The sequence below is a fragment of the Thermobia domestica genome, chromosome 7, assembly GCF_964235325.1.
Source record: "Thermobia domestica chromosome 7, izTheDome1.hap1.1, whole genome shotgun sequence".
NCBI classification, from domain to species: domain Eukaryota; kingdom Metazoa; phylum Arthropoda; class Insecta; order Zygentoma; family Lepismatidae; genus Thermobia; species Thermobia domestica.
The window spans coordinates 263,818,133-263,831,876 of record NC_137460.1 but is presented as its reverse complement, the minus strand read 5'-3'; the positions used below and the strand labels follow the sequence as shown (position 1 = coordinate 263,831,876).

At 36.3% G+C, this 13,744-nt stretch overlaps 1 protein-coding gene and 1 long non-coding RNA gene across 3 annotated transcripts in view; one reads left to right on the top strand and one right to left on the bottom strand.

The window, feature by feature from the left end:
* Positions 1–13,744, top strand: part of LOC145690880 (uncharacterized) — an 87,502-nt gene that overhangs the window by 58,695 nt on the left and 15,063 nt on the right. Inside the window, exon 1 of one of the 2 annotated variants that reach the window (XM_081766280.1) lies at positions 9,700–10,292. The exons of the other annotated variant lie outside the window; for it this stretch is intronic. Within the exon in view, the coding sequence (XP_081622406.1) occupies positions 9,928–10,292 (365 nt within the window). The 5' untranslated portion in view covers positions 9,700–9,927. Of the gene's footprint in view, positions 1–9,699; positions 10,293–13,744 lie in introns of those variants that run through there. 2 annotated transcript variants of the gene reach the window in all.
* On the bottom strand, positions 852–9,851 carry LOC145689697 (uncharacterized). Its single transcript, XR_014132109.1, has 4 exons — positions 9,847–9,851; positions 7,467–7,609; positions 2,673–2,780; positions 852–960 (listed from the first exon to the last, which is right to left on the bottom strand). It is a non-coding gene; the product is annotated as an uncharacterized LOC145689697 (long non-coding RNA).

The following is a 13,744-nucleotide window of genomic DNA, read 5'->3' as shown; positions in this document are numbered from 1 at the left end:
AGTGTTGCTAACCTGGGGGAACTAGCTCACACAAACATCAACATACAGGTGATACCATCATGGGTTCTGGAGCTTAGTGCTCAGTAGGACTGACCTAATTAAGCTCGCCCACGCTGGGAAGCCATATTGTGACCAACCTTGGTCCCACTGCTCATCCCGCAAAGAGATCTCTGAGTTAGCAACACTGTAAACAGTGAATAGTCTGTGCATGGTGGAAAGAGAAACAAACGTGCTGCTTGCAGAAACTGTATGTGCGAAGATGAAATAATTGGTTATCTGTACCAATCCGTCTTAGCCTGTGCTTATACAAGCGTAATATAGTATTCTTTCAGTGACAAAGGTTATTAACATATATATTTTTACTATATTACTATACATTAGCAGTTTTGATTCTTGATGTATTCACGAAAACATATGGTGCCGTGAGTTGGTTCTCAGTGTAGCGTTGTATTTATCTGCTATCATCGGGTGTAATAAGTGATAATCCAAGACGCAAATGTGAATATATTGTACCTAACAGTTTATATTATACAAGTGATCTTATATATTACTTGGAATTGCAATAGTACAAGCGGATGACTTACAGTATGTGTGATTGGCGAAAGGTTCCATTGTCATAGGCCAAGATACAAGTCATCCTGTACTCTAATTGTTCTTATGTTATATTGCATAGTCTAAATATATTTAAATACGTTCCAGTGTATATCCTATGTTCTTTTATTAGCACTTATAATCTGTGTGCATGATTACGCTTATATGCGCGTTATCGCTACCAGAGCTCGTTTACTAAGTTTGTGTTGTGTACGATTACTAATCCTCACACACCACGTATACTGTTAAACGATCCACCTCTACAAGGTGAAATAATTACCGTCACAATGTTCATCCCGGCTTCAGTCACATCGCACTTTATGTGTATTCATTTGCCTGTCAACATCGCGCTTTGTTCATCCCCTTTCCCTACAAAATGGAAAAGGAAAAAAATTCTGTTAAAAGACGAAGTGAGTGCAAATATTCATAAAAAATTAGCCACAGAAAAATCTAATAATTACGTTAAATACGTATGGATGTATGGAAAGTAGTAGGGAGATGACACTTGTTGGAATTACTCGCTTTATTATTATGATCCAGTCATAAGACAATGAGACCTGTTTTGCTTGAATTGAAAAATCTTTTCGCTAGAAATATGTAAGTACATGTGATGCTGCGAATCAGTCGCGCTTCTGACAAGAAGTGAATATAATACTAAGTATTAATTATAAACCAACAACGAACTTTAAAAAGCAGAGAAAGCACACCAAGTTTGGATTTAGTTCGCATAGCGATGAATATATAAAGTTAGCCTTTAAATCAGTAATCAAGCCAAAAGGCAAAGACAAGCAACATAGCTAACTGTCCAGGCCAATCGAGGCACACACACATTCCAGTTCGAGCTTTGGATAATGATGTTTGTCTCTTTTATTCATTGTTGAACATTACTATCCCTTGATGTAAGTAAAAAATTGTTTCAATGAAAGAAAAAAAACTCTATCTATTGAATTCATTTACTTTCTTTTGTATCAGATGTCATGTAAAAAGTGGAAAACGGAACATATGAAGCCAAATTACTAGCATTACTTTGTTACAAACCTTGAGATAGAAGTTAAAAAGGAGCAACTAAGTAATAAACAAAATACAATATTGATACAAGTATTTGCAATGGGATGACCAAAAATTACCCGAACCGTACAAAAAAGAACAAGATTTCCGCTGGACACACACACACACACACACACACAATGAAGATAATGTGAATCAACTGTGGTGTAGAAAAGGGTGTCTACTGGTACTTGAAATACTGGTATTTGATTTTCTTACTGGAAATATTGGAATGTACTGGAAATTATTGTCTAATACTGGAGAAATATAAAGATTTCCTTTGAGACCCTTCAAGATGGCAGTCCCATTATCTGGGTGTAGGTGATGATAAAATTAATTGGTCAAACATTGAAAGAACTTGGTAAATCGAGAAAGAAAATCAAGTGTTTCCTTTTTTTTTAACCCACTAGTTTCTATGCATTCTTTCCATCAGAATATTGAAGAACTAGCTTTATCAACACATTTTACAGCTTCTTGAATATCATAGTATGCCTTTTTTTTATCCAGGGTGGTGTTTTGAAAATTTGTAAGTCAAGAAGTCAACTCCAGTAAACACCCTGTAGAATCCCGAAGGACGATCGCCCCCAAGCAGTCTTTTGGCATGTTTATAGTTTATGTGAAAGTATATCGTGTAGGATTTATTGGGACTTGGCAAAATAACATTAAAAACTAAGACTGCCTGACCTGTATGAAGATAAAAATACAGAACTATAATAATTACAATAGCCATCTACACTATTTAAAAGTCATAAAACGTATTTAGTAGACACATCCCACTTCGTAAATGGGTTTCCATGCCTATCGCGGGTGCGTTACACATGCAAAGAGAGTGTACTATTAATTTTACAACGACTTTTCTTAACTATTAAGTAGGGTCGCACAATGGTGTCTTTGGTGCGACATCAACAATACATTACATTATAATACAGAATAATTTTATGTATTATAATTGATTGCTTGAAGCTTCCGTTTACCACGTCGACTAAGCAAGAGCAAGCAATTTACAAACCTAAAAGTGTCAATATGTTACTTACGTTTCTCTCTTTTCATTCTTTCCGTTGCGTGACGAAGCCAGCTTTGAACTGGTCTTTTGATCTCAGCATCTGTAGCAAATTTGCTGGACGCGTGTTGCCTCACTGTCTCTGGAAATATAATATTTCTGAATGAGAAAAACTGGCAAATTTCTGTAATAGATATGTGTTATAACAAGAAGGAATATGAAATATAATATTCGACATGCATTTCAATAGGTGAAATGAGGTTCCAAAAGTTATGGGATACAAAGATAATAGGTCTATTGTGCTATGCTTCTCGAGCATGGCGAGTGCAGCAACTTGGAATGGCATGGACTCGACAAGACTTGGAATGGCAAATCACTATACAGATTATTGAGGTGGGCGAGCTTTTTTTTATTATTTTTTTTATTTATGTATTTATTTTTTTTTATTTAACAGAACTAGTCCCAGGTATTTGGTGACCGAACTTGGCAGGATCATAGTCGACTAAGTTTCAGAACTAGAAGTTGCGAAACCTTATTGGCTACATCCACATCTTATCAATTGGACTTTTCAGTTATAATTTTAAAGTTTCAGCCTTTTTTAAGAAATAAACGTCGGTTTTAGCGAACTGGCTATTATACAGTGACAATAAAATAAATTTTAACACCATGTGTGTTGATTTCCTCGGGGTTTTCCCATTTCCTTACATTTCTTTCATTTCACCATTTCACTTATTATTATCATCAGTCTCCTTTAGCCTAGGGCATAACCCTAGGAAAATTAATATGCAAAATATCTGCTTATGAAAAATCACACCGGCACGATTAAAGCGGGAGCTTTTCGATGTAAAATATATATATACCGCCCAGCTCTGTACTGAAACTGGACAATCCAGATTCACAGAATACTATCCGTATTAGAATAAAGTGAAGTGGGCGAAGCCCAAATTCTGTTGTTCCCTAGTAAAAAATCAGATTGTAATTATGCTAATGTACTGATTGCACCAAACCGAACAAGGTGCTTTTTACGAAAACTTGTATTTTAAGCGCATGACTTAACTTTATTACGTCATTTTTATTGATGTCTACTTTCGGAGCAGCCTTTTATGTTGTGAAAGGGCTCATCAACCTCCTGTTGCATAAGGATGTTAAGGCTACACAAACTTAGTTATATGTAACCTAAATAAATAAAGAAATCAATTTGAACAAAAAGTAACAATGTGAAAACAATATGGTTTAATCAAATTCTTTTCTTTCGACAAAACATGGTTTCTGCCAACCCTGGCAATAACAAGGATTTATGAGCAGTAAGCACAATACGTTGTAGCTTTCCATTACTTTTACATCCAACACCGCCTTCCATCACTCACTGGCGGGTGTAGGACAAAAGCTCACTAGACCTTTTGTCTAAGCTGACTAAATATATAAATAAAAGAAACACATGACTGGGATAGTCATCCATATTTTTCGATTATATTTGCGAATTACCACTTTTACGTAAATCACACCGTGCAGATTAAGAATAAGGTAACATGTTCCAGCCAATATTACCCTTCACAGATATTGTTTTTCTCTTTTCCTCCTCTTTTCAGAATACAACCCTCGCTCAGCTTTTACAATTTGAGTTACTGCAATACTTTTATCTTTTCTTATATTACAAATCGTTGACATAAAAAATCTAAACTAGTATATTTTAATATATTAGCATTAAATTAGGTTTGCGTATTTTGCGAATAAAATATAATAAAGTGCGTGAAGTTGCCTAACTGGGATGGCATTTAGTATTTCCCCCAACTCGATCCATGGAACTGGTACTGCAGCTTAGTGAACCATTGTGCTAATGAAAGAAAGAAAAAAAACTGGGGGGTTCTCACCCCTTTCGCTCGCTCAGCTATATTTCGTAACGCAACTAAGTCACTTTTTTTCAGGGTTGGCAAAAACCATGGTTTTTATTGAAAAAAACAAAAAAAAAGGTTTTTTTGGTTTAAACCAGGTTTATTTGGTTTAAATAATTTGCTCTATATATTCATATCATATATGGACAGAAATAAGTTTGTTTCGCCTTGATGTTATTATGCAACAGCCGGGTTATGCTGGAAGGGGTCACATAAGCTTAAAGCGGAATAAAAACTGCTTCTCGAGTTACATCCGATAGAAATTGTCCTCCATTTGAACTCGGAACCAGGACTAATTGGCCACAAATGCGATACGTCTGCCGACTCACTCACGAAGGAATCCTGATAAAAATACGTTGTACTGATCTTTACATGCTTCTTAATATAGCTCTCAAGAGTCATTTCGGAAGGACAAAAAGATAAACAGTTGCACAAGTGAGACCATTATACTGAATTACATATGGACAATTTCAAAGTACTACGGAGTACAGAAGAACTAATTTAATTCAAGTTAGTTAACAACGACTTAATTTGCATATCACAAAGATACGAATTATTTGGGTCCACTTTGGCTCAGACTCATTTATACATAAATAGATATCGAAGATACTTCTCATTTCACTAAATGCCTCTCGTGGGGTCTGTATGACCCTTCCCCCCCCCCCACACACACACACAAAGTACGGAATTTCGATGTATTTTATTAATAGTAAACATTGAAACAAAACAATATTTAGAATGTTTCTTTGATTGTAATTAGGCCTACATAACAATAATAACTACAAAAAAAAAAAAAAAACACAAAACAAACATTTATAAACTTACATAAAAAGAGTTGCTTTTGTAGTATAATCTTTTTGAGTAATGAATGGGGAATTTAGGTCTGAATATAATACGAATAATATACGGGAGTGAAACGTGATAACCCACAAATGTGTGTTCATCAAGATTTTACGAACACTTACACTTTTACGAACATTTTCGTTTTTTGGTTTAAACCAGTTTTTTTTTTTTTTTTTTGAAAAAAACACCTGGCTTAAACCAGCCAACCCTGCTTTTTTTTAAAAATCAAAATCACTACCGTAAAAGACTGGAGGAGAAACAAAAAGCAACCCCCAAATTGAATTTCATTAAGACTTTAGTTCTTCGCATAAAATCTTTCGTCACTGGTGCCTGATAACCGAATCACGCTTCACAGTCTCGATATTTGGAAATTCTAACCTTTCAACCTCCGTTGCGTTTTTAAGGGGTTCGGCTATTATTTGTATTTCTAAGTCGCAAATATGTTCGGGGGGCTTCTAACCCCGTTCGCTCGCTCAGGTAGACCTGCATTTCGTAAAGTAAATAAACCACTTTTAATTTAAACATTAATATAGTGGAGAGATGTAACTCAAGCTACGTAAAAAAAAAAAAAAAAAAAAGAAAAGGCCTCCACAGTAGCCTTTAAACTGTTTCATTGCATCGTCTTTGCAAATTTCAACACTATGATGAAATTTGCATGAGATACGTCCGGTTAAAATTTGTAAAAAGGCAGATTCTGCTGCGCTGCTTTTAAGTGCAACACTGTTGTGTTTGCTTAAGTCACTTCACAACAGAAAAGAAACACAAAACATGATGAAAGCAGTTTTAATTGAAAATAATCCATGTTCATCAATTTCGCTAACTAACACCTTGGCGGGTTAACTTTAGCAGACGGCTCTACCAAAAGAAAAATTTATAGGTCGAAAAATATTAGTAGTAAAATAGTGAAACGGTAATATAATTGTTTAAACTCATAAACCATATCGGGCCGCGGTGGCTCAGAGGTAGAGCGTTCATCTCTGGTGCTTGGGGTCCCGGGTTCGATCCCAGCTCGCGCCAAGTGAACTCTGTGGTGGACAAACACCGTGTGCGTGGGTTTTCTCGGGTTCTCCCGTTTCCTCCCACTTTCTTCATTCCACCATTTCATTCGTTTCTCATTATCACCGTTTCCCATAGCCTCGATGCACAATCGTGAGACGTTAAAATAAATATTTCATTTCATTCAATTTCATAAACCATATGTGGGAGTAAGTAACATAGGAAAGTATATGTTATGGTGGAACTATTTGCTAAGGCAGAAGGCGGCTGAATACAAGTTAGGAACGAGATGGTAAGTGTTGTATCTGAAGATTTGGGAAATGGTTAGAAACAATGGTTGCAGTGCAAAGGCAAGGTTCTAGATTACTGGTACCCCTTCCCATTGAGCAGTAATAAAGACAGAAAACAACGTGCCCTGCGGGGCTCTAACCCGCCTTCACTCGCTGACGCTCGCTCGGCAATACTGTATAAGTTAAATGTATAAACTTTAGTACAGAAAGAAATCTACCCATCTACTAATCCACATCGGGGACCAGTAATCTAGAACCTTCCCCATGCAAATTATGTGTCACTTCAAAGGTAGAAAACAACTTGCCCTGCGGGGCTTCTAAGCCCCTTCAGTCGATCAGTTATGTAGCGTTTTGTAACACTAGTGCTCCAAATCTAGTAAAAAATAACTAGACAATATTTGCTCATCTTCGCTTTACCACACATATCTTAACAAAATTCCAGAGGCTGGTGCTGGACACTGAATGGCTGCTTATCAGTTTGGTACATCAACAATGCAGGTTTTATGGTAAATCAGTTTGCGTGCTTATTCTTAAACTGTACGCCATAATTTCAGCATGAAATAACAGTGTGAAATAAGAGTAAGAAGGTTTTAGATAATTATTTGAAACATAAAAAGTGAAAAATATTTTAAAAGATTCCGACCTATTGTAAATCTGCCCATTTGTTCATAGCATTCCTGCTCTGTTGAACTTTAAACATTGAGTACTACGGCTGTATGATAACCATTTCATCATTTTTTTTACAACTAGAATAACAACAACTCTTTTTTTTTTTAAACCACTAAAACTTTCATTTCACACACTTACCGAAATCAAGACTAAAATCTCTTGGAACACTTAATATTTCACTAACATCAACCACTGCGTCACCGCTGAACCTCACGTATTCCCTCCAATACCACAATGCAATTGTGACAAACAAATGACGGTTCCGAACGCGCACCACAGCACTGAGGACCAGGCGAAATTTTATGGTTTATATTTTCTTTTCTGCAGATTTTTAAACATATTCTTTTATTATGAGAGAAATACGTATAATTTTGTGAATTTCTATTTCCCGTTGCTAGTGGCCATCCTGCGGGACAACCGTGGGATTCCCATGCATATAGACCCATGCCTGTCCCAAGCGGGACTTCCCTGGGATTACCTATTTAGGCCTATATCCTGGATTTTTTAGGATCGTTGTGGGTCGTACGGGATCATAATGGGACGTCCCGTGGACTACTTGTGCTATTAGGGATGGTTATCTTCGTCGAGACTAAAGGAAACGATGATGATGAGGATGAATGAAATGATGAAATGAAGGAAGTGAGCGAAAACGAGAGAACTCAGAAAAAAACCCACACATATGGTGTTTGTCCATCATAAAGCCCATTTGGCGTAAACAGGAGAAAATCAGGGACCGCATCCACCCGAGGTGAACGCTTTAAGATTGAGCCAATACAACTTCAATAAGCTTGAGATGAACTTATATTTGCGAAAATACTGGTAACCCCAATTGAACCCAATCTGAGAAATGCCCCAGGGAATAGGGGGCCGCGGTGGCTCAGTGGTAGAGCGTTCATTTCTGGTGCTTGGGGTCCCGGGTTCGATCCCAGCCCCCACCAAGTGAACTTTGTGGTGGACAAATACCGTGTGCGTGGGTTTTCTCGGGGTTCTCCCACTTTCTTCATTCCACCATTTCATTCATTACTCATCATCACCGTCTCCTTTAGCCTAACCGGCATAATCGTGGGACGTAAAATTCAAAGATTTCATTTTCATTTTTTTGCTCCAGGGGATAATTCTTAGCCTAGGGCTGTTTTCTCCTCGCCTACCCCTGAAATCATCACTGTTCTTCTATATTCTTAAGAGAAAACCATTAGCTCGTTAAATTTGAGTTGAGTTGATTTTGAGCTTAACGTCCCATTCAGCAGCGAGGCTATATGAGACGAGGACCTACTGGTTAACATAGAATCCGAACCACATGAGCTCTTGCCGGGAATCGATCCCGGCTCTCCCACATCCTCGTGTTTACATGGAAGCTCAGAAAATCATTTGTATCTCTACGTCCATTTCAATAGTACGGTAGTAAAGCGAAAAATATGTGCCACTAAACAAGGGCACCGATTTCTCTGTAACTTGGGGGGGGGGGCATTAACCTGTGTTTGGTTGCAGACAAGGGTCTAAAGGATTTTAAGACATTCAAGTTATGCTAAATATTGAATATTCATAAAAATACATTTAAATATTCAGGGGTCCGGTCTCCCCAGAATCGGCGCCCTTGCCACTAACTTTTTTGCATGTGGATAAGTGTTTCTATTGAAAGATGCAATACATTATCTTCCCAGAAAGAATCTGCGTTCGTCTTTCTATACATGTATATATATTTGTGAAATCCATTATTAGGCCCTACAGTACAAATAGTTTACAGTGCACTTTTTCTGTGTAAATATTGTATTTAGATTGAATATAATATAGTACTTTGAGCTCATTATGAAACATTAAAATTGACTTTTTTGGCTAGTGCAGTTGAAAGTGATGGTAATATCTTTATCCAATGTACGTTTAGTTTCTTGATAAAATAGATAAGCGATTATCAAGGGTATGTTGAAACTAACTACGAAATCGTATTATATCAAATTGAGGAACACTGTCAGTACTTCACGACGAGCAGCAAGCAACAGAGAAGATTATTTTCAAAGTAATCTGCTTCTAACAAAGCGGCTTCCTCTCTTCGCAAGAAGCAACCCTACCACGAAGGATGAAAAAAAAAACACGCCATCTACGAAAGCAGGAAGAAAAAAACGCGCGTACGGTTTGTTTCTTTTACCATTCCCCGTGAATTGCAAGTGCATTTGCAGAAGCAATTCTACCAATTCTTTCACACAAGCTGGCACTTTCTGATTCTCAATTCATTTCGATCACGGCAAGCAATTCAGTGGAAAATACAAATGATTCATTAGAAGAATCGATTCATTTCTAGCAGGAATCATAATTCATTTGATTCACGCCATGATTCGTTCATAATGAGCGAATCGTTCATGATCGACACAACACTAGTATATATCCGGGTACCAATTGACTTTCCTCCGGCTGCTACTAACAAACAAACAATTGCCGAGAGAGCGATCGTGGCTAAGGAAATAAGAAACTGCAGAAGAAGATGATTTTAAATATAAAGTTGCTTTTGTGAACGTTCTTGTACATCATTTCATTAACACTGGCAACATAAAATATAAGGAAAGTATAAGAACAGTGTTAAATTCTTATTGTATTTCAATTCACAATGGCTGGTGAGGCGTCTGTTAAGTTGGAATTGATGTGCAAAGAAGATATTGCTTTTGACTTATCTCAGGAAGATCCACTCGAAGGGAAAGGGTGGACATACGAACTGATGACTGACAAGAAAGAGTTAATATTATCCACAACGGAAGGAGAGGAAACAGTGGACAAGGATAAAGCTATGTGTTCTTTGGATGTGAAACTGAACGTTGATAGGGTGAAATCAGAATTAGCAGTAGAAGAAGATCCTGAATTTGAAAGGAATATAGAAACGCCTAGAAAAATAGTGGTTCAGGAGACATGCGCGTCGTACTCTAATGACTCCCAACAACTAACAACAAAAAATTTAAATTCTCTTCGCCCAGAAAGGTAATGTTCAATTTTTCATATACTAATTGGCTCAGATTGATAATAGGGTTACAAGCGTTCAGAAATATTGTTGGTTAAAAGCAATACTTCATGAGAAATATTTAGATATGGGAGATATCTCGAACGTAAGTTAGTAACCTACAATTTGGAAATTGCATGGTACAGATAGACAAGCTGTATACCAAATAAAAATAAGATCGATACGACTCATACAAATTTTATGTAGTTCATATCTTGATAAACTAATTATTTCTTTATTATTGATTACACACTTCTCATTAATTGTTGCACATAATTAAAATATGGGTGCTCGACAATATTGTTTTATTTATATAGAGACTTATGTAAAATAAGAAATCGTGAGAATGGTATTTATTCTAATATTTTCCAAATTTAAACGTGGAATGTATTATATTGGAACAAAAACTATGGACGTTTGTGTTTTTACTTACAATTAGCTCAAATGTGTCTAGCCTCATTTTTCCGGAGGGCTTCGAAAGACATTAGTAAAATACGAGATAAAGAATATTTTAACCATCAGTGGATGTTCATTAATTCTAGAGGTCCATACATCAAACCATTTCGCAGCTGCACTCATTTCTTTCAAGGAGGTCGACTTTTTACATTCCCAGGAATCATTTCTAGAGTATGGACCTAAATTTCTCAATATATAATCACTTTAGGGGCTTAGTGAACGTACATGATATGTGAATTATGGTACAAACAACGCTAACTAGCATGTGCTAGATGGCCGGTAAAAATAAGATTGCTATGCAGATTAGGGCATTACGCAGAACGTTGGTAAACGAGGATAGCGCAGGATTCTTTATTTAGGATAATCTTACATCTCTTACATGTTGAATGTGTTCTTGTACGTTCCTAAGTATTTTACAGGGAACATCCTGAAATGCTTCCTTTGCTTGTACATTTGTTTTCCAAATTAACACAATATATTAGGGACGTAATTCCTTAATTATATGATTTCCTTCCTACCCAAACGTTTTTCTAATTTCTGTGTCATGATTTGCCACATTGAATTTTTGATATTTCATTTCACTTACAGTGGTAACTAGCTACCATACACGGGGTTACTTTGCAAGGTAATTCTTAAGAACAGCTACTTCTCATCTCCGGTGCACGAGGATAATTCTTACTGTTGCACTACCTACAAAATTGATTCTATTTCATGTACAATAGGTAATAGGACACACAAGAAACCCAAATCATGTTCTATTCTCACTTCAATATGAAGTGAGAATACAAGGTAATCTGCGTTTCTTATGTGTTCTATTACCACTTCTACATGAAATAAAATCAATTTTTTACGTAGTGCAACAGTAAGAAGTACCAACGTGCACGGAACATGCGATATGCGTTCATCCCCCCCCCCAATCATACATTAAGTACAAGGGCACTACAAAGATACATATGTAAGTACAAGGGCGAAATTATGAAATGCAAAGAAAAAGAAAAAGGGACACGAAGAATTAATTTTCACATATCTAAAATGCTTGAAGGATTATAAGGGCACTACAGGGATACACATTTAAGTGCAAGGGTCACACATTTAAGTACAAGGGCCAAATTCAAAAATGCAACGAGAAAGAGAAAAAGGCCCAGGGAGCATTCATTTTCACATACCTCAAATGATTCGAGGATACAACCAAGCGACTTCAAACTGTCTTCTTTCCGTAAGGTAATTCTTATTTCAACAACACCGTACTCAGTAATATTCCATGAGCCACACACTCACATAACTATAATCACTCCCCTGACATTTTTTTCTTAGCGTGTTCTCAACACAAACCACGTGCAGCTCGTCGCCATATTACTCTGCCTCCTTCTTCACTCAGCTGCCGCCTATATCAATCTGCGCAAACGCACTTCCATAATTCAGTGATGTCACATAGAACATGTGAAAATCGCAACTCGTAAAATAAATAAACAAACTCCAAAACACAACGAGAGCGGAATACACACACGTATTTTTTTATTTCGAATCACTCATTAACTAGTTAAAATTCGGTATGTTACCAACTTTTTAAGTAGGCATTACTTCCCACAAAATATGAAAAGAGATTCAGTCATCTGTTAGTAAAACCATGAACTGTAAATAGATTGGTGGTAGTTCATATTTTTCTTACTGGGTGTGTCCGTACAGTCATATGGTACTTTGTTACTGTGGCGTCACATATTCTGTCTGCTTGTATGTGTGAAATGCGGTGAGCGGGTAATTGAATTTTTGTTTCATGGCTACGAGCGTGGCAACTCTTCTACAACCAACTTTACTGAATAAGTAACTTAGTTCTTTTCATTTTTAGTAGTTAAGTTTAACAAATTTGGATTTGTGCTTTTTACAATTTAGAAATTTATATTCTTAATCTTCTATCCTAAAACTGTTCTTAAATAAAAAATACATAATCCTGCGGGACTTGTATCTATGGCCATTCTCACTTATGTCTAAAATCTAAAACCAGAATAACAAAATTTATTTCGCTCACCTAATAAAAAAGACGTGATATCAAATTAAATTCTCTCCAGCTAGAAGCAACTAAGCAAGCAAGTAACTAGCAATAGCTCTTAAAGTTCCAAACATGTTTCAAATAGAATGGTTTGGAAATTTTTCATGGTTTGTACCCGGGATATTCTTACATTCTTTTATATTCTTAAAGAAGATCTCAATTCATTTCACTCACCTAAAAGAAATGAAACGCTCTCAAATTATACCATCCGCAGAGTAGCAACCGTTCTGATCACGAAGTTTGAAACAAGTTTAATACTACGATCAAAATTTCTTTCATTGTTTGTCAGCACGAACATTAATACTTCCTTCTTCATAAAAAAATTACTCACGAGTTACTTGCCTCTTCTACCCGGAATAGAAGGTTGTCAAATATGCTTACTTCTACGATATGCTCAGTGCAGCGTAAACAAATATTCGAATTCGAATGGGCTTGAAATATTACGAATTGAAACTTTCTTTGTAGGGATATTCTTACAAATTTCTAAATTGTATAGAGCACAAACTCTATATTTGTTAATCTTAACTACTAAAAATGACAAGAAATAAGTTATTTATTCCGTAATGTTGGTGTAGAATAGTTGCAAGTAAAAGGCACAAATCCGATACAAGTTAGGTAATATTTCCAATCCTTATTCTTGAAATATTATCAAACTTGTGGTTGGTAATAACTGTTTTTCCGCTTCTCAACACAAAGGATATAATTTGAATTTGTCTTATCCGTAATAAGTGATGGAAACACATTTGTTACTATATGATCAGAAAAATAAACACACTGCTGGACAAGACTGCACTTATTTAATATAAAAACACATTTACACGTGACGTTTCGATCTTCTAGCCAAGATCCTCATCAGACGTACACTGAGTGATACAAAAAATTACTCAAATATATTTACACAATTCATCTCCCTTTCTGCTCTCTCATTGG